General features: G+C 65.9%; 1 protein-coding gene across 39 annotated transcripts in view; it reads right to left on the bottom strand.

Moving 5' to 3' along the window:
• The window catches only part of NCOR2 (nuclear receptor corepressor 2), a 160,757-nt gene that overhangs the window by 94,343 nt on the left and 43,508 nt on the right, over positions 1-22,906 (bottom strand). For all 39 annotated transcript variants that reach the window (XM_070066061.2, XM_070066057.2, XM_070066071.2 and 36 more), the window contains 3 exons: positions 13,406-13,622; positions 7,472-7,599; positions 5,339-5,516 (listed from right to left, as the gene is read on the bottom strand). In XM_070066061.2, the coding sequence (XP_069922162.2) occupies positions 5,339-5,516; positions 7,472-7,599; positions 13,406-13,510 (411 nt within the window). In that variant the 5' untranslated portion in view covers positions 13,511-13,622. The remainder of the gene's footprint in view (positions 1-5,338; positions 5,517-7,471; positions 7,600-13,405; positions 13,623-22,906) is intronic.

The following is a 22,906-nucleotide window of genomic DNA, read 5'->3' as shown; positions in this document are numbered from 1 at the left end:
AAGTCACTGCCTGCAGTGCCGGCATCCCATATGGGTTCAAGTCCTGACCGCTCCACTTCCGATCCAGCTCTCTGCTGTGGCCCAGGAAGGCAGTGGAAGATAGTCCAAGTCCTTGGGCCCCTGCACCCGCATGGGAGACCCAGAAGGAGCTCCTAGCTTCAGACAGGCACAACTCTAGCCACTGCAGCCATTTAGGGGTTAACCCACAGATGGAAGACCTCTCTCTCTCTCTCTCTCTTTGCCTCTGCCTCTCTTTAACTCTGCTTTTCAAATAAATAAATAAATCTTAAAAAAAAAATGCTCATTTATGGCCAGCGCCGTGGCTCACTTGGTTAATCCTCCGCCTGCAGCACCAGCATCCCACATGGGCGCCGGATTCTGTCCCGGTTGCTCCTCTTCCAGTCCAACTCTCTGCTATGGCCCGGGAGAGCAGTGGAGGATGGCCCAAGTGCTTGGGCCCTGGGAGACCAGGAGGAAGCACCTGGCTCCTGCCATCGGATCAGCGCGGTGCCAGCCATGGCAGCCATTTGGGGGGTGAACCAACGGAGGGAAGACCTTTTTCTCTGTCTCTCTCTCTCACTGTCTATAACTCTACCTGTCAAATAAAAAAAAGAATGCTCATGAGGGTGCATGTGTGTGCCAGTGGGGGTGGGCCTGACAGGAGGGCAGGGCAGGGGCCTGGGGACATCCGGTCCCCACGTAGCAATTCAGCAGTGCCTCACGTATCTACCACCCCGGGGCCTTTGCACAAGCTGTGCCCTGTGGCTCAACCCCACTTCGGTGCCAGGGAAATCAGAGCCACACCTCCAACACCAGCTGGCCCCTCCCCGGTGCACTCCACAGCACCTGGTCTCCCAGGGCTGCTGCAGGACACTCCTCCCCTGCTCTGCCACCGGGGCGAATGGGGACGAGAATGCAGAAGGGCGGGCTCTGGGGCCAAGCGTCCACCCAAGCCAGGAGAGCGGCTGAAGAGCAAGGCTGGCACGGGACGCCCCCGGCCCCCCGGCTGGCCGCTCAGCTCCTGCTGGGAACGTCGGGAAGTCCCGGAAACACCTGTCCCTTCAACTCCTGGGGGCAAGGAGCCGTCTTCCTCACAGCTTCTTCAAGGCTCAGATTCTGCTGTGAGCAAAAGTGCACGCCTGTGTCCATCAGCCTTCGGAGAGAGAAACCACGCAGGCGTGGCCACGATTGGGCCGCTCAAGGGACCGAGGCACCGACACCTGCCACAGCTGGCCGCACCTTGCAAATGGGGTGCCGAGAGACGGAGCAGACGCAGGCCCCCGAGCTGGCGGCCGGTGTGGAACGTGCAGAGGCGGCCGACGGACGGGCAGAGCACCCGCGGCCCCAGGGGCAGGAGGACTGGGGAGGACGGGGAGGGACCCCACAATGGCCAGAGTTCCCTCCGGAGTGCCGAGAATGCTCTGGAATGCGGTGGCAGTGGCGGCAGCCGCAGGGCTGTGCACAGCCTACATCACTACCTGCCCACTGTAATGGGTTAATCTCGTGCTGCGACGGGGTGAGCATGCGACACAGCACTTGGAGCACGCACGTCCCATGTCAGAGTGGCCGGGCTCCAGCGCTGGCTCCTCTGCTCCCAATCCAGCTTCCTGCTCGTGCACGCCTAAGGGCTTGGGCCCCGCCACCCGCCACGAGACCCAGGTGGAGCGCCTGACTCCCGGCTCCAGCCTGGCCCGCCGTCGCAGGCATTTGGGGAGTGAGCCAACGGAGAGACGACCTCTCTGTCTCTCAGCCTTCCAAATAAAAGGAAACACATGAAAACACGAAGCTCCTGGGGAAGCTGCACTTTGAACAACCCACCGTACCTGACCCTCACCTCAGTCCCCAGGAAGAGGCGCAGCCGGATGGCAAGGAGCCGGCGACCAGGCCTTGAAGGCCGCCCGAGCCTGTGGGAGGCACACAGAGGCCCCGCCCCCGCCCCGGGCTGCCAGCGAGCAGCTGGCACCGCTCTCCATCCGCGGCCGCCCGCCCGTGGCACGAAACCTCAGGCCAGCGCTGCGGAGCGGAGCTCATTACGCAAAACAAAAGACACAAAAGACGTGGGGGCGGCAAGGGACTCCGAGGTCCCAGATCCGGGGAGGGGGCAGGGCCAGCCCCAGGCAGCCGCAGTCTGTGCCTGGCCGGGCCACACTGGCAGGCTCCAGGAAGGCCCTGAGCTGGCGGGGGCGGGGGCTGGAGCGTGCAGAGGCGGAGGGAGCCCTCTGCCGCCCCTGAACCTCGGAGCAGCGAGGCTGAGCCCCACACTGCTCTGTCGCTGACAGAGATCACGTGACAAACGGCGGGGCCGAGGGGCCAGGGCCGGGGGTCTTGGTGAGCTGGACCACGCTGTGCCCCTGGAATTTAATTTACTAGGCAAGCCAGTCTGATGGGGCAGCCTGGGGGCCCTGAACAACCCCAACGTGCCCTGGGCTTTCTGAGGGACGCCTCTGCCCGCCACAGACCCCAGAGGCAGGGGCAGGGGCGCGTTTTTCACATGAAATGGAGCGCAGCTGGCGCGAGGGCGAGCAGCAAACGCCGGCCCCAGGGTGCAGCTGAATTCCACAAGGCAGACGCAAAGCCCGGCCTGCACCGCGGGCCTCCCAGGCCGCCTCCCGCCCAGCACTGGCTCAGAGTTTCCAATGGCTTCAACAGCCTGCAGCAATTACAGCAGAGGCCACGCACCACCCAGGGGCCCCCCACAGGCCCTGGGAACAGGAAGAGACGGAGCAGAGACCACCAGAGGCCTGTAAAGCCAGAGACACGGAGCGCAGGCAGCGCGGGAGCACGGAAGGGGGAGCCCCAGGCGGTGGGGAGGGGGAGCCCCAGGCGGTGCGGGGGTGGGGGTGGCAGAGAGCCACAGTGAGGGACACAGACCCTGCCGGCAGGGGCTCAGCCTCTGGCCAGAGCAGACACCTGATAGGGACAGCTGGGACTGGGACAGGAGTGCCTGGGGACAACAGCCCACAGGGCCAGGAGCCTGAAATCCCCTGGGATCTCCAGCAGGAGGGAGGCTGCAGGCAGCATTGGGAAGGCACCTGGGGGGGGGGGGTGAGCAGGAGGAGGGAAGGAAAGGGGTGGGGCGGGGGGAGGTGCCAGCAGCCAAGGCACCACCCCCATCTCGGAGGACCTGGCTCCAGCCCCAGACCTGGACTGCAGCATGAGCACCTCGATGCAGCCTAGAGACCCCTGAAGGCCCCAGGGAGGACCTCCCTCAGCCACGACCTCAGGGGGTCCTCGCGGAGCTGGCCCCAGGCTCCCAGGGAGAATGAAGAAGGAAGGCAGAAAGAACGCGCCTCCCTGGGATTCCTGGGCAAAGGGGAACCACGCAGACCTGCAGGGCGGGAGCTGAGGGACACTGGGCTGACCAGAGAGGCCAGGGCGGTGACGGGGCTGCAGCACACCGACCTGCCGGTCACCCAGATGGCTCCCCGTTCCCAGCGCCTGGCCAGGGTCAGCCCCGTGGGCACCCGGGAGGTGTGCAGGCGTCACAGCTGTGAGCCCCGCAGAGCAGGAGGGGAGGCCCGGACACCCCCTCCTGCCCTTGCCCGCCCAGTCCTGCCTCAGGGCCTCCAGGGTCCACAATGCTGTCATCCCTCCTCATCAGAAGCCCCGCCCACACAGCCACCAGCCATGCCAGCCTGGGACACGAGGCTCACAGCCAGGCACTCTGCCCCACGGCCTGTACAACACAGGAGTGCCCATCAGTCCCCCATTGAATGGGGAGAGAACGGGGCACAGAGAGGCACAACCCCCTGCCTGGAGCCACACAGCAGCCAGGCCAGGGTGGCGGGGACAGAGCCACGGAGGCTCCAGATCAAAAGATGCTGGGTAGGTTAAGTGCGCAGGTGAGACCAGGGGTGACAGGGCCCAGCTCCCCCCTGCCCGACGCCCGCCCTGGGGTCCCGTAGGCCCAGCAGCTGCAGATTCCCAACGCGGCCCAGGACCACCGCGTGGAGGACAGCGTGCTGCCCCCAGCAGGGGCTCCGGGGCCGAGCAAGCACGGCCTCCCTGGTGCCGGCAGGATTTGGCCCCCGTCACGCTGGGAGCACAAGCCCAGGGGGCTGCCTGCCGAGCAGTGTTTCGGGGACCCTCTGAGCACTCTGGCCAAAGCAAGCGACGAACGGAACCTCAGGGCTGTCCTCAACCCCGACCCCAGCACTCCGTCAGCACTTCCCGGGGACCCCGGGGTCCCTCCAGCTGGCCACACGGCCACTGCTCTGGCCACCTGGAACTCTTAGGTCGGAAGTTAGGAAGGGGCCTGTGTGCGCGAGAGGGGCCGAGGAAAACAGCGTCTACAGAAGCCCCCCGGGACAGTCCTGCCCAGACCTGGTAACTCGGGAGGCGCTCGCAGCCCCCCACTCAGGGGAGCCTCCCAGGACCGTCCTCTCCTCAGCACCACATGGGTGACCTGGGCTGGTGGCCTGGAGCAACCAACCTCCACGGCGGGCGCCTCTGCCCGTGCCAGCTGGGCTCCCCAGCCTGAGAGCACTGAGCAGTGAAACCCGGGAGGAGTCTTCCTTGTCCTGGAGACGGGGGAGGAGAAACAGCGGGGAAAACTGGAGCCTCCCTTACACGCCGCGGGCTGACTGCGCGCTCGGCCCTCTGCTCTCTGCTGAGCCGCCCGCCTGGCCTGCCAGCTGCGTTCTCTCCGTTTGCCCACGTGACCTTGCTGTCCCCAGGCTGACGGGGCGCTCTCTCTCTCTCTCGGCTTCTGTCTGGAGAGGCGCCCATCCGTCCTTGTGGGTGCCCCACCCAACACACCTGGCTACCTTGCTTACCGCCGCTCTGTTGCACACCTGAGCTCTTTCTTGCGCCAAGACAAGAACCCCGGCCGGCGCCGCGGCTCACTAGGCTAATCCTCCGCCTAGCGGCGCCGGCACACCGGTTCTAGTCCCGGTCGGGGCGCCGGATTCTGTCCCAGTTGCCCCTCTTCCAGGCCAGCTCTCTGCTGTGGCCAGGGAGTGCAGTGGAGGATGGCCCAGGTGCTTGGGCCCTGCACCCCATGGGAGACCAGGAAAAGCACCTGGCTCCTGGCTCCTGCCATCGGATCAGCGCGGTGCGCCGGCCACAGCGGCCATTGGAGGGTGAACCAACGGCAAAGGAAGACCTTTCTCTCTGTCTCTCTCTCTCACTGCTGTCCACTCTGCCTGTCAAAAAAAAAAAAAAAAAAAAAAAAAAAAAGACGAGAACCCCACACTTGGACTCCGCTAACAGAACCCTCTTCCCGATCTGGCCCATTCTGGGGCGCCGCCAGGAGACCTGGCCTTGCCAGCTTCTGGGCACCCTGTGGGGGGCCCTGTCCCCGGCCTGGGCCCCTCCGCCCCGCACACCAACGCCTTACCTTGGTGAGGTCGTCAGAGGCTCCGGGCTGGCCTGTGGCCAGCAGGGCCGAGGGCCTCAGCAGGGGCTCGGGCAGCAGCTCCAGGCGCGGGCGCTTGCTCTCCATGAACTCCAGCTCCGACTTGCCCAGCTCGGGCAGGTACGTGTGCGGCTCGGGCCGCAGGTGGAGCTCCTGGGACCTGGGGGCGGTAAAGGCACGTGTCACTGCACCGGGCAGCGAGGCTCGGGAGAGTCGGGGGCCCCACTGATCCCATGGGGCACCCCACACACCACGCGCTGCGCAGCCCTACGGCTGAAGCTTGGGAGGAGCGCCCTCGCGCTGCCTCCGTGGAGAGGACACTGGGAGACAGCAGCCGCCCCCCCACCCCCCAGCGGCAAGGGCACAATCTGGAGCTCCCCTCCCCCACCCGCCGCCCCGCCCTGACTCAGACGCTGCCCGGGCTTTCTGAGCAGGCCGATGACCACACATCCTCATCACCCGGCCAGGCAGGCATCACTAGCCAATCACAGCACGCAAGTCCCCTGCGCAGCCTGATCACTTAGGACCAGCTCTCTTTAACTGCACTTCGCTCTCCCAGGGAGGGGCCCTCAGCCTGCCCCCCCCCCCCCCCCCGCCTCGCCTCCGGACACTGCCCTTGCCTGGGGGCTTCTCTAGCATTTCCTTCTTGCTTAGGGTGGGACCCAAAGTCCCCACCCCCAGCCCAGAACCCCAGGCCCACCTCCCTGACCCTGCTCACCTCACCACTGTGTTCCTGCCTCAGGACAGCCGCTGGGGCCAGACCCCCTCCCCAGCCACCTCCCCGCCTTTGTGCCCCAATGCAGATGTGCAGAGTCCCTGGCCCCGCCAGCCCCCTCCCACCAGCCCTGCCATCTTTCAGCTCAAAGTCACCGGTGTTTGCTGGCTGCCAGCTGGTCCCGGCATGTCTGCTACGCCAGGGCACGGCCGTTCACCTGCATGGCTCACGGCGGTCTCCAAGGCACACAGTAGGTGCTCAGTCAGTGCAGACTGGCTGAATGCTGCCAACCACGGTGCAGCTGGCAGCACCTGCAGGGAGGGGGCACCACCCCCTCTGCTCCCTCCCTGGAGGCCCTCATGTGCCAGACCCCAACATCCCTTCTGCCACCACCAGGAGTGTGGCCGGAAGCCAGAGGCTTTTCCTTTAGACACAAGGCTGCCACACTGGGCTGAATGGTGTCCCCAAACTCCAAGGGACCTGTCGATGGCCCTGAGCTAAGCTGAGGTCACACTGGATGGGGGCGGGCTCAAAACCCCATGACCGCTGTCCTCCCAAGAGTGTGAGAGCGGTGGCAGGGGAGAAGCCCTGTGCAAGAGTGAGAGTGCAGGGGTGTGGACCTGGGAGCCAGGCAGGAGCGGCCTCCCCCGGAGCCCCGGAGGGAGCAGAGCCCGGCTGACACCTCGCCCCAGAACGGAGGGACGCGTCAGACTGAGGTCCTGGGGAACGGCGGCCCCAGGAAACCACCCAGGCCCTCGAGCGCGATCCCTGGGTCTCCCTGCACCTGCATCCGCTCCTGCCTGAGTGCCCCGGCCCCACCCACTCCCAGGGGACCCTTGGCGGTGGGCTCCCCACCAGGGCCTGTGGCACTGTGACAGTCTTGGTCTCAGGGTTCTAGTTCCCTTCCCTGCCCCCACCTCAGCCTCAGCTGCCCCTTCCAGGAAATGGGCACACTCCCCACCCCAGCTGCCTCCAGCAGCTCCTGGGGAAGGGAGGAGAAAGGATGAGGCCAAGGGCTCCGAATCTCAGCGCTGGCGTCCACGCTCCCCGCCAGGGCCTGCCCCCGGCTCCCCCACCTGGACGGGCAGGAAGCTGAGGGCCTCTGCCGGCAGCAGGAGAGCAGAGGACAATGGGGGGAGGGCAGGGGCTCCTCGTGCCCAGGGCGTGCTCACGCCCCTCCCAGCCAGGACACGCACCTGCTCCCACCCGTGTGGATACTCACCCTCTGCCCGGGCCCCTCAGGCACAGAGGCCCGTGGAGAGTCCACGCTGGGAGCCCGGGCCACACAGCTCTTCCCTCGGGTCACGGTGGCCCAGGACAAGGCAAATGCCCCCACCTGCGGACCCCGCTCCCCCAGGCCCTGCGTGGCCCCGAGCCAGGAGGCGCCGGCATCTGCTCACCGTTCATTCCCGGGCTGGAACTCGGACAGCAGGGAGGGCCTCCTCCTCTGGGGCTGGATGATGGAGCCGGGCGACAGGTGCGAGGCGTAGTCCCGCGGGCGGTGCTGGTACTCCAGCAGCCCGACATCCTGCAGACGCCGTGGGGCAGTGAATGAGCAGGGCATGGGCACGGGCTGCCCGGGCACGGGCTTGGCAAGGCCCAGCACACACACCCTCGTCCTCCCCGGGCCCTCCCAGACCCGGTGGTCAGGGCGCGGCACTGCGGCCACTCCCCAGTAAGAACAGCACAGGCTGCCTGAGCCCCTCCCAGCCTCCCCGGGAGCCGCTGCGTCCTCTGCAGCTGTGCCCAGTCTACAGATGGAACAACTGAGCCCAGAGAGCTTCCATGGCCCGCCCTCGGCCACAGACAGGTAAAGACCGGCGAACCTGCCCCAACCACTGCACACGCCTGCCGGGAACATGGCATCCAAGGACGGGCCAGGCAGAGGCGAGGGCAGAAGCCGGCCCCCACTTCCCGCCCTCCCACCTGCCACTGTCAGGAGCGCAAGCCCCTCAGCCCCCACAGCACCCTGGGAAAGCCAGCATTCGGAGGCAGACACACCAGCCACGTGTGTTCTCTGCACATAGACATGTGGGAGCACGCAGCAGAGGACCAGGGACAGCAAAGGAGGCGGCCACGTGAGCGCCCCTTGCGGGGCGGGGTGGGGGGTGGATAGACAACGCAGCCTGCGGTCTGGAGAGACCGGGCCGCATATGCAGCGCCCAGCTCGGGAGCCCCAGTCCCGCACCAGGACCATGCACGTGCGGGCGGTGGTCAGGAGGCAGGGAAGCCCCTCTGGGCAGACTCCAGCTTCCAGAGCCGTCCTCATGCCGGGCCTTGGCCTCGGCCCCTCCAAGGAGGGCCCCAGGAGGAGTCAGAGCAGAGAGGGCCCCGCCCGGACGCCTCCCCCCAGGAAGGAACTCTCCACCCAGGACCCCCCACCCCTGCTGGGCAGGCTGGACCTGGGGCCGAGCGCCACGCCCCTCCCTATTGCGCGAGTCTGACCCCCCCCCCCCCCCCCGCTGCAACAGCCCTGCACAAAGTCTCCCCCATTGCTGGAACAATGGCAGCGTCAGTTTTTCTTTAATACATTCCCCATCATGCTCCAGGAGAAGCCAAACATCAACAAATTATATGTTCCCCAATCGCCAAGTACACCTGATTTGAGAGGCGTTAAGTGTTTCAAAAAAAAGAAGAAAGAAACAACAAACAAGAAAGGAGGCGGACCTCACGCAAGATTAGTTCCGTCTGCCTAGAACACGCAGTCATACGGTGAGTGGCAATCGATTAGTGATGTCTGACACGGGTATGGCTCCACAGAGAACAGGACTGCAGGTGACTTAGCTTCCTCCTGGCATCTACTTGTAATTTTCCCAATTTTTTACAAAAATCGAGTCTGTCTTTAGTTGTCTGGGTTTTCATTTTAAAGCCGTTATTTTTGCTAAGGGGATCAGAAAGGACATTGGGTGGGTGTGTTAACGTATCTGTTTCAGGCCCTACACGACACGAAGGCGAGAGGCTGGGGGCCTGGGGGTGGCACAGCGAGTGTGATGGGGACCTCAGAAGCCGGACGCGTTGCGGGGAGGGCGTCCCGAGCAGCTCGGCGTGGCAGCAATCGGCGGCAGACGGGGCCGGCGCGGAGGTGCAGTGGTCGGCCCCCACTCCCGAAGCTGGTCGGAGTCCCGGCTGCTCCACTTCCCATCCAGCTCCCTGCCAATGCACCTGGGAAGGCAGTGGAGGATGGCCCAGGTGCTAAGGTCCCTGTCACATGGGAGACCAGGATGGAGTTCCAGGCTCCTGGCTTCGACCTGGCCCAGGCCTGCCTATGCGGGTATTTGGGGAATGAACCAGGGGATGGATGATGTGTGTGTGTGCATGTGTGTCCTGTCTCGTCCTTTGCTCTTTCAAATAAATTAATTAAAAAGAAAAAAGCTGTAAGACGCAGCTGTAAGGCTGGGTCCCTGTTACTCAACTCCTTTGAGCCTCAGCTTCCTCGTCTTTGAAATGGGTGACTGACCCTGAAGGAAGGAGGCCTCCGAACCTCCCAGACCAAGCCCCCGTCTCGCCCCGGGGATCTGCCCGGAGACCGAGGCAGGAAGGGAGGAGCCCTCCCCGCCGGCGTCCAGCACAAGACACCAGGTGCTTGCGAGCCCACGTGCGGGAGAAGGAAGCAGAAGCAAGGGTGAGGAGGGGAGGGGAGCAGGCGCACACGCAGAGGTGTGAAAGGAAACCAGCGGGCTCTGCAGCTGCCGGAGACCGACAGTCCCGTCCCCGGAGAGGCTCCCGGCACGGCGCCTTCCGTTGCCAGCTGGGCGGGAGAGGCACGTGGCACGGCCTCAGTTTCCCAGGTTCAGGAGCATCCGGGCGGGCCATACTGCGGGTGTCCACCTGGTCCCCACCCCAGGGCTTGATGTCGGTGCCGGGGGCTGAGCCCAGGACACTCCCCAGGGATGCCTGGAAGCTGTCCAGGAAACAGCCCGACAGAAGCTGGCCAAGGTGGGCACAAGGCATCCCGGGAACCTGAATTCGCCCAGGCTGGAAGCCCTCGGCCTCATCTCAGGGCAGGGCCCCAGGTGACAGCCACAGCGACACCCGGCGCCTGTAAACCACCTACTGCGCGCACCTGCCGCTGAAGACTTCCTTTCTATTAATTAGCGGATCCTGCAGCACCCCGCGAGGCGGCTGCCATGGTAACCCCAGCAAGGAGGCATGGCAGAGCCGGGAGCGGAGGCTAGGCAGCTTCCCGCGGGGGGACAGGCGGGGGCAAACCCAACCTGGGGCGGGGGAGAGTGGCCCGGCCTCTCCACGTGTGTCCAGGGCTGCTGCACAAAGCGGGCAGGAGGCTGAGCACGCCCGGGCGGCACCAGTCCGGCCTCCGTGGCCTTAGGAGCTGGAAACGGGGGCTGCTGGTCAGCAAGTCCCTCAAAATCCTCGGGCGACCGTGGACAAGCCGCTTTCCGGGAGCAAGCCCAGTGGGTGCCTCCCCGGCCAGGCCCCGAGGGGCTGGGGCAGCTGGACCTGGGACGCTGGGTCTAGATTCTGGGGACGGACGAGCAGGGGCTGGAAGGATTCTCCCCGTGGCTGGGCTGAGAGAGGGGTGCTCACCCCAGAAGGGGTCTGGAAAAGGCCTGGGGGCACGGGCGCAAAGGAAGAGCCCAGCCCTTCCCTGGACCTGGCCTCGTGGGCCCTCCCGGAATGATGGAGCTACTGCCACAAGCACGCCCACCTCTGGGCCTTTGCACGTGCCACACCCTCAGCCTGGTGCCGCCCTAGCCAGACGTCCATGAGCCTGGCCCTTCCTCTGCCTTTCGGTGCCAACCCCAACGCCGGCGTCTCCGCGAGGCTTCCTCCCCACTGCCCTCCCCGACTTCGGCTCTCTGCTCCCCGTGAGAACACGCTGATCTGTTTGTTCACTGCTGCGCTCCCGGGGCTTAGAAGAGGACATGCGGTGCCTGCTAAGTACCGGCTGAACAAATCAAAGAATCTCCCCCACGCGAGGCTCCCAAACCATCCCTCACGGCCTCTCCAGGGTGCAGCCCAGCCTGGAGCTGCAGGAGGGGCCAGAGACCCCCCAGAGGTCCTCAGGACAGAGTGGAGGCCCCGACTCTCGTCTCCCCCACTGCAGGAGAGGCCCACAAGGCTGCTGCCCCAGCGACGCAGGCCTACAAACCCTCGGAGCTGCACCTGCCGCAGCGTGCACGTGCACGGCCCGCACACGGGCTGCTGAGCTGGGCCCCGGCCAGTCCCCGCGTGGGCACAACAGCCTCTCCTCTCGGTTCGGGACAAAGGCAATGAAGCAGGCTGGTCCTTTCCACGGAGAGCCAGGCAAACACTCACCCCAGGCAGGAGGCAGCAAACCAGGCCCAGGGCCAAAGCCAGGCACAGTCCAGCATCCAATGCAACTGGCATGTGGCCACGCCCACCCGTGGCCGCAAGAGCGTTTTGCCGCCCCTGCCATGGGCGAGCCCCCAGGGATCACACAGCCGGGGCTCCTGCCTCCTCCCTGTCCAAGCCCCCCCGGGATCGTCTCCGACCCTGCACACAGCCGGGGCTCCTGCCCCCTCCCTGTCCTCCCGAGGCTCAGGCCTCACAAAGACGGCAGCTCGCAAGCCGCACCCTGCCCAGCACAGGGGCCAGTGGGAAGGCCCGGGCGGTGGGGGCTGCCGTGGGCGTCCTCCACCCAACAGACCCCAGCGTGCACCTCCTCTGGCCCTGGACACAGCCCAGGAGGACAAGAGCCCTCCTCGGGTGCCCAGAACCGCGTCCCAGCTGCCTGAGTGGCAGGCGAGGGAGTCTGGGGCGGGCACAGGGGAGCAGGCCTGGCGGCTGCCCACACAAACACAGAACACTCCAACCTGCAGCTTCCCCTGCTCACCCCTGACCTCAGCCTCTGGCCCGGAGAGGGCAGTGGCCGCTTGGTCCTGGCCTACCACGTCCTGCGTCACTGAGGGCCCAGCTGAGGAGGGAGCGGCGCCCACGGGTGGAGGCTGGGCCAGGGCGCAGGGCAGGAGAAGACTGAGTCCGTGGGGCCGCTGAAGGCGTCTCGGAGTCTGGAGAGGGAGCCGCTGCTGCCCCACTTTATGGATGACAAAACTGAGGCCCAGAGAGGCTAAGCCCCTCAGCCGCCCACGCTGGCACACCTGCCCTGCAGTAACCACCCCGTGACGAGCACTCGGGGTGACCATAGGGCTGATGAGGACAATACGTGACAACTGTGACGGCAATCCCGCTACGCTCGGTCCTTGGCCCCGGGCACACAGGCACGTGGACAAGGAGCTCGGCACGGCTTCGGCGGAACCTGCCGCCTGTGACGTAAGCTGAGCCTCAGTCGCCACGCGTGCACAGGGCAGGGGTGGGGGGCTGTCGTGGCTCCATTCAGGGTGCACTCCCCACACAGCGACCCCCAATGCTGGCACCTGCTGCAGCAGCCTCTACAGGGCGCCCAGGGCCCCCACACTCAGCAGCCTCTACAGGGCGCCCAGGGCCCCCACACTCAGCAGCCAGGGCGCCCTGGACTCCCCAGGGCCGGACCCCAGAGTTCACAAGCAAACAACCCGCTCACAGCCGAGGGCATCCCACCCTACTTCCTCCCAGAGACTCACAGGGAGCAGCCACACCAGCCACACGCTAAGCCGACACGCGTGCACACACACATGGAAAGGCCCCCCCATGCCACTTCCTCCAGGCATCTCACAGGGAAGGGCCGATGCAGGATACACGCATACACACGCCCGCACACGCAGGCGCACATGCAGGCCAGCGGGGTCAGCGGCCGCCTCAGCCAGGCCTCCCCTCCCCGTGCTACGTAGCCAAGAGGTCAAATGGGGGAGAGTCAGGGCTCAGAGCCCTTTGGCAAGTACCCAGGAACACGGCAAACAGTAGGAACTAAATAGATGCCAGCAAAGTGGACCCAGAGTGTTCCCCACCCCCTCCCCTGGTCACACCACACAGCAACGGTGAGGCAGGACACAGGGGCCCCGCTGGACAGCAGAAGAGGGCGCGAGTGAGAAGCCGGCGGGCACCCCCCGGGCCCCAGGTCAGCAGCCAGGACACGGCACAGCCTGGGCCTCAGCGCCTTAGGAGGATGTGACTGGAGTCCCCGGGAAGCCACCACCATCCAAAAGCCTGGGGGAACCAGGTGTATACAACAGGCGCTCCACACTTGAGTGTGAACTCAAGAAGGAGCCGGCCGCAGCCTCTATCGTCCCAGCTTTAAAATGGGAGGAAGGAGACGTGACCACGTGCTCCTGGGCCTGGGAAAGACCCTAAGACACCAGCAGCCTCTGGGGAGGCGTCCCACGTCGGAGCCACGGCAGCCACGTCCCAAGGAGAGGAACCCAGAGGAGGGAAGAAGGCCCGGGGGTGGCCCCAGGCGCACACATGCACCCCCTTACCGTGTGGGGCCGGGCGATCTGCACCGGGTAGGAGATGCCGTGGGGTGGGTAGCGGGGCTCCGTGGCCCTCCACGTCTGTGCCACAGGCTGTGTGGACCCTGACATGGCGACGGGGATCCAGGGGTGGGGACTGGAGGCCCCGATGAACTCTCAATCAGCAGCAAGGACTAAACACCAGTCCTCGTCATCTGCTCCCACGCTGCCACACCACAGACACCTGCGGAAAGAACAAAGAAGCAAGATCAGTCCTGGGGCCACTGGCTCCTCCCGAGCCCCCAGGGAGCGCCCCACGTCACAGCCTGCCTGGACCCACTTCCCTCTGCGGGTGCCTGCTCACCAACAGCACGGAGAGACAGGCTGCGGCCTTGCAGAGCCGGCCAGCAGAGGCCACCCGAGCCACATGGCCCCTGCCCAGCAGGCATGGGAACCCCGACGCGGTGGGGGCCCCCTCCAGATGGTGCCCAAGCCCCCTGGAGCACCCACCCTCCCTGCCACCACGGCTCCCAGGGCTTTCCAAGCCTCAGGACAAAAGTCTCCGACAGCACCTGCCGGCTCGGACGCAGGTACTCGGCCGGTCCCGAGAAGCAGGGCCAGCAGGGGAGGCGCACACAGTGACCTGGGCGGTGGCGGCCAGGACCAGTGCAGGCACAGGTCACAGCATGACCCCAAGCAAGGCCAGGCCGCATGGGCCTCCCTGTTACCCTCAGCAGGAAGATGACGTAATCAATGGCGTGGGATGGATCAGACACGGGGTTGGCCCAGCAGCCAGCCACAGGTGGAGGGATCAGGACACCGAGGGCCATACACGGAAGCAACTGAGGGCAGGACAAGAGCTGGGGCGGGGAGGGAGGGCCCCAATCAGCCCCCCAGGGCACACAAAGCTGCCTCGCAGGGAGAGCAGCACCCACGGCCACACTGGGCAGAGCTGCAAGCTGTGGTCCACTGGTGTCATGGTGGGAGACCCTGAAGGAGGGAGGGCTCAGACCCTCTAGGCTCCCACAGCCCTCCTCCCGGGCCTCTGCTCCAGGGGCCACGCTGGCCCCCGTCTCCCTCTCCCCACTCTGGAAAAGTGTGAGTACAGGGGACCCTGCCACCTGCAGACTCCTCGTCACCCCCCACGTCCCCGCCCCCAGAGCCCAGCACCTGGACACGGCCATCAGAGAGGAAGGCCGGGGGCAGGGGTAATTAGGGGACCAGAATGCTCCCCAGCTCCCCGCAACAGCATCACGACGCCCCTGCCCTGAGCTGGGCACTGCCCACTCCCGGGGTGGGCATCCTGGTCATCAGCTGGCCAGGGAGCGCTGCGGCAATGCTAGGTGGCAGGAGTAAGAGGTGGTGGCCCCAGGGCCATGGCCATGTCCATCCTCCCCCCGCCCAGTGCACACTTGACTTTGCTTTCCTCCCCAGGCTCCAGGACAGTCACATGATCCTGGCCTGGCCAATCAGCTTCCCATTCCCCACCCCCAGGCCAGCAACTGGTTAGGAGGTGAGCATGTGACCCAATGGGAGCCAATGAGAGTCAGTCTTGAGGCTTCTGCTGGCAGCACCAGGAACCAGGCGCTCTCTGCTGGGAGACCTACGCTGGGAGCCTGCCCAGGAGCAGTGCCAGCCGGCGGGAAGGCAGAGCTAACGGTGCACGGGGAGCGCCATCTGTGCTGACGCCAGCCTGGCTGGAGGCAGATCAAAGCCTGCTCGCGGCACTCGGGGCCGGGCACTGCTGCCGGGGATCTGGCCCCACCAGCCCAAGCTGGGTTTCTGTCACTTGCCACCCGGAGCCCCGACTCCCACTTGCACCCTGTGCCTGCTGCTGCGGGAAGCAGCCACGGGGACACGGTGGTTGGGGCACAGGTTCCAGCTCCCCCGGCACGGCTCTGGGCCTGGCTGGCTTCCCGCCCCCAGGGAGGCCACTGCCCACTCAAAGGGGTCCCCACCCTGTGTCCTCGCGAGGCCGTTGGGGACCAGGTGACTGGAGGCTTCCTTCACACACCGCAAGCTCTCTATGCCCAACCTCCACCCCCTAGAACCTGATACAATGTTGCCAAACCAAAAAAAGGGGGGGGGGCAGACAGTTTGGCAGATCCTTCAAATCTTAAACACAGTTACCACGACCCCGACAATTCCACTCCTAGGCAGAGACCCAGAAGACCTGAAAACAGGGTACAAACAGAATACCTGGATGTTCAGCACGGCACAGCTCCCGGCAGCCAGGGAACTGCCACTCAGCCACAGAGGGAACCGAGTTCAGACACCCGCCGCAAAGGCAGGCGCGAAACGAGCCACAGGGACGCCCAAGGCACGGCTCCCCGGCGTGCTCTGTCCACAGCAGGAACGCGCACGGGGCAGAAGGTGGGGTCCTGGCTGCCGGGGCGGGTAAAGGAGCGGCAGCGAGACGGACAGTGAAGGGCGCGTGCGGAGGGTGCACCACACGGGACGGGAGAGAATGAAGCTTCGACTCTCCACGATCAAGGTGGGGCAGGAATGCCGAGGGGAAACGGCGGCGTGACCTCCTCATAGGCAGGGTGCCGGAGGCCAAGGGCACTGGGCCGGGCCCTGAGGGTGGGGTCCAGCAGGAGGAGGGATGGGGGTGCTGTCCTCTGGGGGTGTAGTCTGGGCCAGCGCTCCTCCCCCGCAGACCCGTCAGCACCCCAGCCTGGCCCCAGCTCAGGTGCTGGAGGCTTGATGTGACCCAGACAGGGCCAGGCCCCAGACAGATGAGGCCAGTGACCACCGAGAGTGAAGGCTGGGGACTCTGGAAACCTGAGTCCACCCCAGCCCCAGGGCAGCAGGAGACAGCCAGGGAGACGGGAGGGGAGGCGCTCCAGGCACAGGATACCCCTGAGCACCCAGAGGCGAGACCAGGAGGCCCCTCCGAGAGGCCCGCTGAGGGGAGTGGGGGCAGGGCAAGGGCCATGGTGTGGCCAGGTCTTGCTCTCAGAGCCACGGAAGGGGGGTGACGGGGACGGGCAGAGGGCTCCACAAGCAGGCACTGTGGGGAGAAGAGGGAGAGGGATCCAGAAGCGGCAGAGGCAGGAATGCCGGGCAGGCGCCGACTCTGCAGCTCCGAGCCTCAGCTGCGGACTGGCGCCTAGAGATTGGACCCTGGCCCGAGCGAGGTGTCTCGTGAACAGCAGGTGCTCAACGAGGCTGGCGCAGCAAGGCTGGGAAGACAGCAGTCCCGTGAGAGTGAGGAGACTGGTGCCCAGCCACCCTCTGCAAAGTCAAGCCACAAACCACAGCACCAGAGCGACCCGCCGCCCATGAGTCATATGATGGCCACTGCAAACGCTGGCCCACAGTGAGGGGTCTCCCGGCCACAGCCCAAGCTGACCGCCTGGCCACCCCACAGCCCTCCCCAAGGCTGGCCCCCAGCGTCCTTGTGTGCCTTGCTTCTGGCTGCATCCTGGGATCTCCCGCTGGGTCTGGCACACAGTAGGCACTCAGTGCACGCATTGTCCATCAGAGGCACGGGCCAGCAGCCACCACACCTGCCTCCGCCAGCCCCCGCCCCACCTGGGAGCCCTGGGAGCTTTCTCGGGCCCTCGGGCTCCACCTTCCTCCCCCACCCCCGCAGGACAGCCAGGACCACGGCGCTTGGACACACTCCACAGATCTCCGTGCCACCAGCAGCGGTCTGGGTCGGGGGAGGTGGAATTCCACAGGGAGCGGCGGGTGGGGGCCGCGGCGCGTTCAGCCTGCAGCTGCCAGGACACGGAAGGCAGCGGAGCCGTCTGCAGCAAACGTGCCTGAAATTTTCTCGGAACTAATGGGCACTGACATTGAACTTGCGGCAGGTGGGAGAGCCTCAGCATTAACAATCAGGCGGCACCTGCACGCTCGACAGAGCCCTCCCGGGGTGGGAGCGCCACAGGCCCTGGAGGTGCCCCATCACCACGCACTGGGCGGCTGCACCCAACAGGACTCTCGTGTCCTGGTTCCGAAGGCAGTGCTCCCTCGGAAGACCCTGGGGTGACCTCATGGCCGCTCTGGCTTCTCACGGCTCCCGCTCCCTCGACGTCCCCCAGCTCCCACCTCTGCCTGGGCCCCTAGGGCTTGTGCCCCTGTGTCCTCCCATCCGTTAATGACACTGGGCGGGCCTGTGCGTGCAGAGCCCACCGTAACCCAGGCCGACCCCCCCGGGAGAGGATACCTGCAAAGCCTCTTCCAAGGCAGGCCCCATTCACAGGACAAACTCACGTCAACTGCACGGGCGCCCAACAAAAACCACTGTGAACGCCTGCTTTGCTGTGTTCACGGCTGTGCCCCCAGGGCCCGGCCCCTCGTACACATCCCACCCCTATTCAACCCCCAGGAGCACCGCAGGCTGCCGGGCACAGGATAGGGCAACACAGCTGCCCCCAGAGAGCCCTGCAGGCACAGGCCTGATTCCCCGCCCCCAGGGACCAGCTCGCGGGGTCCTCGCCTGCCTGGCTCCCGGGGTCCTCGCCTGCCTGGCTCCCGGGGTCCTCGCCTGCCTGGCTCCAGACTCAGAGGTAGAACCCGTCCTGGGCTGGAAGTCAAGACACTGCAGAAATGCCAGCTACGGCACCTGGGCCCTGACACCTCGCCATGTCAATGTTCAGCACTGTAAAAGCCGGGGAAGCCGCCAGGTGCTGGACGGCCACCCTCAGCAGGGACGCCGGGTGCTCAGCAGACGCACAGAGGCCTGGCTCTCGAGAGCGTCCCAGCACACAAAGTCCCCGGGACGTGGCCGGTGTGCGCTGCAGCCAGCCGGGCCCGAAGGAGCGCCCACAGGGACACAGGCAGGGTGCAGAACGCCTCCTGCCCGCCAGGGCTTGCCCCTGCCTGTGTCCACCGCGATTTCCAAGTGTCGACTGTGTGACAGGTGCTGGGACGAGAGTAACGGACCCCGCTTCCTGCCCTCGCGAGGCCAACATCCCAGCAGGCGAGACGGGATGGTCACGGGGTGTTAGAGGGCGCCAGTGCTGCAGGGAGAAGTCGAAGTGGGGGAGGGCGGGCCGGGGTGGGGGTGCGACTTCAGAACAGGTGGTCAGGGCAGCCTCCCTGGAAGAAGCTGTTGATGCCAAGATGTGGAAGAGAAGAGGCAATGGTGCAGGTGTCGGCAGGGGACCAGCAGGCGGGACTGCGCCCAGTGTGGGGAGACCACGACAGTGAGGGGAGGGAACAGAGGCTGAGGGCCCAGACCGGTGAGCTCCTGGGGGGGTCGCTGCGAGGGACGTGGGACAGCCACAGCAAGTGCACTCTGAGCAGGGCTGGCCGGGCAGTGTCCTGTGCCAAGCCCACCTCTGGGTCTCTGTTAAAAGGACACCTGAGCTGCGCGCAGGCCGCTGTGGGGGCCACGAGTGAAAGAGCCCTCTGTGACCACCACGTGAGCAAAGCCAGCAGCTCCAGGGCCTGGAGACGTGGCTTCACGAGGCTCAGAGCGCGGGCTCACTGCCCAGGTGTCACAGCCAGTCAGCCACTAGGCTCAAGGCAGGCCCCCCACGCCCCGGGCCCCGGGCCCCCGCCGGAGCCGGCGGACGGGAAGTGGCGCTGGCTGCAGCCAGCGGAGGAGGCGCACGTGCGTTTCCGACGTAACCGGTACATTTGTGCTTGCTGGGCTGCCGCCAGCCGGGCCCGCGCCAGCGAGGTCTGCTCAGAACCGCTCCCTCCTCCGCTCCTTCTTCTCCATTGAGTTTTGCGAACAAGAGAGCTGAACCGCAGCCCAGCAAACCCTTCCTGCTCTGCGGTTCCCGGCTGCCGCCCCAGGGCGGCCCCTCTGCTGGCTCCTCCTCGCTAAGTTCTGGGCGCCCCGGGAGGTCGTGGTTTCCATCCCATGCAGCTCCCCATCTGGCCTCACTTCCCGGCAGCGGCAGCGGCAGGGGGTGGGGGAGGGGGAGGGGTAGAGGAAGGGCTCCGCCCCTCATGGGGGTCCCAGCCAGTGTCAGAGGCTGCAGGCTGAGTGGGGGCTGTGACTGCCCCACTGAACCAACAGCCCAGAACTAGAGACCCAAAACACAGCCCTGACCTCCCGCCCAGGGACAGCGGCCAGGCACAAAGGACGCACACTGGGTGACCACCGATTCGGGAGCTGGCTCCCTGCCTCCATGCACACTTGAGTGGGACTTGGGGGCTGACTCCCTGCACCCTTGCACACTGAGTGGGACTTGGGGCCAATGCACACTGGGACCCGACCGGGGTGGGGGGGCCGACTCCCTGCATCTGTGCACAGAGTGGGATGGCAGGCGGCAGCTGCGGGGGGGGGGGGCAGCACAGGGGTTCACCACCGTTAGAAATTTTAAAAGCCCACCCCCCACCCCCTCCAGAAAGGCTTCTTGATTGCTAGCCACGGGCTCTTAGTTGGGCCAATGTTGCTCTGTGGTGACCCCAAATGCCCGGGCTGTCTCCTGATAGACACCCAGCACTCAGGGGACCCTCCCAGCCCCCTGGGGTATGGCCAGGAAGGTCCCATCCCCGGGCTTGCCACGACCTCAAGGAGCCATTGGTAGGCCTGTCCTGAGAGGCTGCCCGCTCTCTCCCTCTGCCCACCGGCCTGCCGTCGCCCCCAGAGGCGCCCAGACCTGGGTGGGAAGGAGGCAGCCCCTCAGGTTCCCGCGTCACCAACATCTGGCCCACACATCCTCAGCTCGGGCACACCGCCCCTCCTCCACCGCAGGCCCGGAGGACGACTTTCCCAGGAATTTATGGGGTCGCCCAGTACTCCAGGGCAGGTCTCTGGGGGACATCAGCCACATGTGAACACAGACAAATGACGCTGCTGCTAAGAATAGCTACGCCCCGGGCCTGGCCGCAGCCCACCCACTCAACAACGCCCACCCCCACCCTGGGCAACCGTCCAGGCCAGACTCCACGGAGCCTCCCTCCCCGGCCCAGCTGCTCAGCCCTGAGGCCACCCAGACACCCCGGCCAAGGGGGGAAGGCCCCACCAGCCCCGCCTGTCGCTCAAAGCTGGGCTCATCTGGGCCGGGCAAGCACCCCCGGCGCTGACCACTAAGTGTCTGGCCAGAACGCCTGTGGCCATGGGGGCTACCGAGGGCCAGGGGCCCGGGGCAGCGAACACGACAGCGTCCACCTGGGCCCGAAGCACCCGCCTGTGGCCGAAACTAGGTTATGACCCAGGCCGGGCAGAAGCAGGGTGTGGACAGAAAGGGACCACAACCCCCCTGGGACAAAAGGGGGCCAGGCAGGACCTGTGCCAAGCAGGGGACTGTGTGTGAAAGGGCGCAGGCCCCTCAGGCAGGGGCTGGCCGAGCTGAGCCAGAGTGCAGGGGTGTGACGCAGAACTCATGAGTACCCCAGTCTTCCAGGTGAAGCCAGCAGGCCGCGTGCGGAGAGCCCTCCTAACACCTCGGGAAGCCACTGAGCACACGTGCCACCCCCCACCTTAAGTCAGTGTGGCCCCCACAGCTCACAACATGCAGTCCTGGAAGCCACAGGAGGCGGCCCAGTAAAGTGTGGAGGCGGGGGTGGGCAGGAAAGGCTTGGAGGTGGACCCAAGAGGCCCCCAGGTACCAGCGGGTGAGGGGCTGGGCCCGCTGACCCCCCCTACCCCCACAGGACACAGCCAGGCGGGCTCCATCTCAACACAAGAGGCAAACCAGCCGCGGTGACACGGCAACCCCTGCACGCCGCGCCAGCGCTTCCTGCCGACGGCTGCTCCCTGGAATCTGGGGGAGGCTGACCCTGCCCTCCAGGTCTGGCCACTCAGGGCCAGTCCAAGGCCACGGTGATTGCTTTAGGGAGGGCTTTTGCTCTCAAGCCAAGCAGTGAGACTCCTCCTAGAGCTTCCGCTGGAGCCTCGGGACAGCAAGGACAACGGGCCTCTGGCTACCCAGGACTGAATGGAGACAGTGCCTGGATCCAACTGTGCCTGAAGCCTCCCCTGAGGTTTGGTTTGGTTTGGTTTACTGGAAGCTTCCTGCTATAAACGTGAGGACCAGGGGGAGTCTGCCCATTGCAGCCAAGCAACCCCTCCCACCAAAATCCCAGGCTCTCCTCCCCCTCCCAGCCCCTCACCTTGCAGGTGGGGAGAGCTCCAAAGCCAGCCGGAGGAGACAGGCCTGCCTGCCTCCTGCCCTGGGGGCAGAGGCGCGCCACCCAGCCCAGCCTGAGCCTGCGGCCACTCTAACGGGCAGAGCGAGGCAGATAAGGGCAGCCAGCTTGGCCTAGCCGGCTCCGGCCAGATCTGGGTCACTCCTGGGCGGCAGTCACACCCCGCCCACGGCGCCCCCAGCAGTAACCGGAGCCCCAGCCGGGGCTTCTGGAGGAACATCCCGATCTCAATCGCTCTGTCCCTGGGACATCTGCTACCAGGGCCGCAGAGCCCAGTGCCTGCTGCTGTGATAAACAGAGGCCAGGCCAGAAGAAAGGGGCATTGTCTGCAGCCCGAGGCCCCAGGGGCCAGACCCTGCACGGCCTCTGCTCCCTAGACTGTAAAATGGGCGGCCATCCCTGGCCTGGGGCTGGCCAAGGCCTCCCCCTGCACTCCCCTGCTGGCCCCGCAGGTGTGGGCCCCCCTCAGTCCCCTCCCCACAGCCCTGGGCCTGCTTCTGCTCCCATTCCACAGCCTGAGCTCTGCCCACAGGCAGGGACAGGGACAGCAGCAGGAAGAGTAGCAGTGCTGTTTCCTGCCCCTGGGTCCCGAGCAACCCCGGAACCAACAGATCCAGGGCAGGTGCCTCACAGCCACGGCCACGGCCAAGGGCAAGGGCAGCGGTCGCCACACCAGTGACCACCACACCCATGTGACAGGCTCCACTCTTATCCCCACTCCCCAGGCAGAGAGACTGAGGTACACGCAGGCTGATCAGTTACTTGCCTGAGGTCACAGAGCTCCAAAGTGGCCCAGCCTGGAGGCAAACCCAGGAGAGTCCCCTCCAGTGCCCACTTCAAACTGTAGCCGGCGACCTGTCAGGCTACAGGGACCCCCACCTCCCCACCAGCCAGACCCAGGCACCACGGGACCAGGCCCAGCCTGCAGCGGGAGGTGGCCCCAGGCAGGGCACAAGGGCTGTGCCATCCCTCTGGGTCAGGCCCTGGGGCACTCACTGCCCCCAGGCTCTGCCACCCCCCTCACCGGGATCCAGGGCCCTGGTTCCAGTCCTGTCCCTTCTCCTCAAGCCCCAAGCCTAGGAACCACGAATGCGAGAGCCACACTTGCTGTGTCCCCTTGTCCCCGCACCCCACACACAGGAGGTGCTAAGTGCTTGTTGAATCCACGGGCACGCCAAGGGCAGAACCGCAGGCGGCTCAGAGACTGCTCGGCAAACAGAAACACGCGAGGGACCCGGCAGGGCCTCTCACCGCCAGCCTGCGCCAGCAGGTTCGTCACAGGTGGCCGCACGTCCCCAGACATCGGGTGATGACCCCATGTCAGCAACACACCAAGGCCCCAGACCCTCGTCCCTGGGAGCCACGATGCCAGGCCACCCACTGCTGGGGCCTGGAGGGGCTCTGTGCGTCTCAGCTCCCAAGGTCCCGAGTGCAGGGCCAGGTGTGTGGGGAGAGGCGTGTGCAGCCTGT

Source organism: Oryctolagus cuniculus, chromosome 21, assembly GCF_051225735.1.
Source record: "Oryctolagus cuniculus isolate XC-2025 breed Fujian yellow rabbit chromosome 21, ASM5122573v1, whole genome shotgun sequence".
NCBI classification, from domain to species: Eukaryota; Metazoa; Chordata; class Mammalia; order Lagomorpha; family Leporidae; genus Oryctolagus; species Oryctolagus cuniculus.
This window is presented reverse-complemented; position numbering and strand designations above follow the sequence as displayed.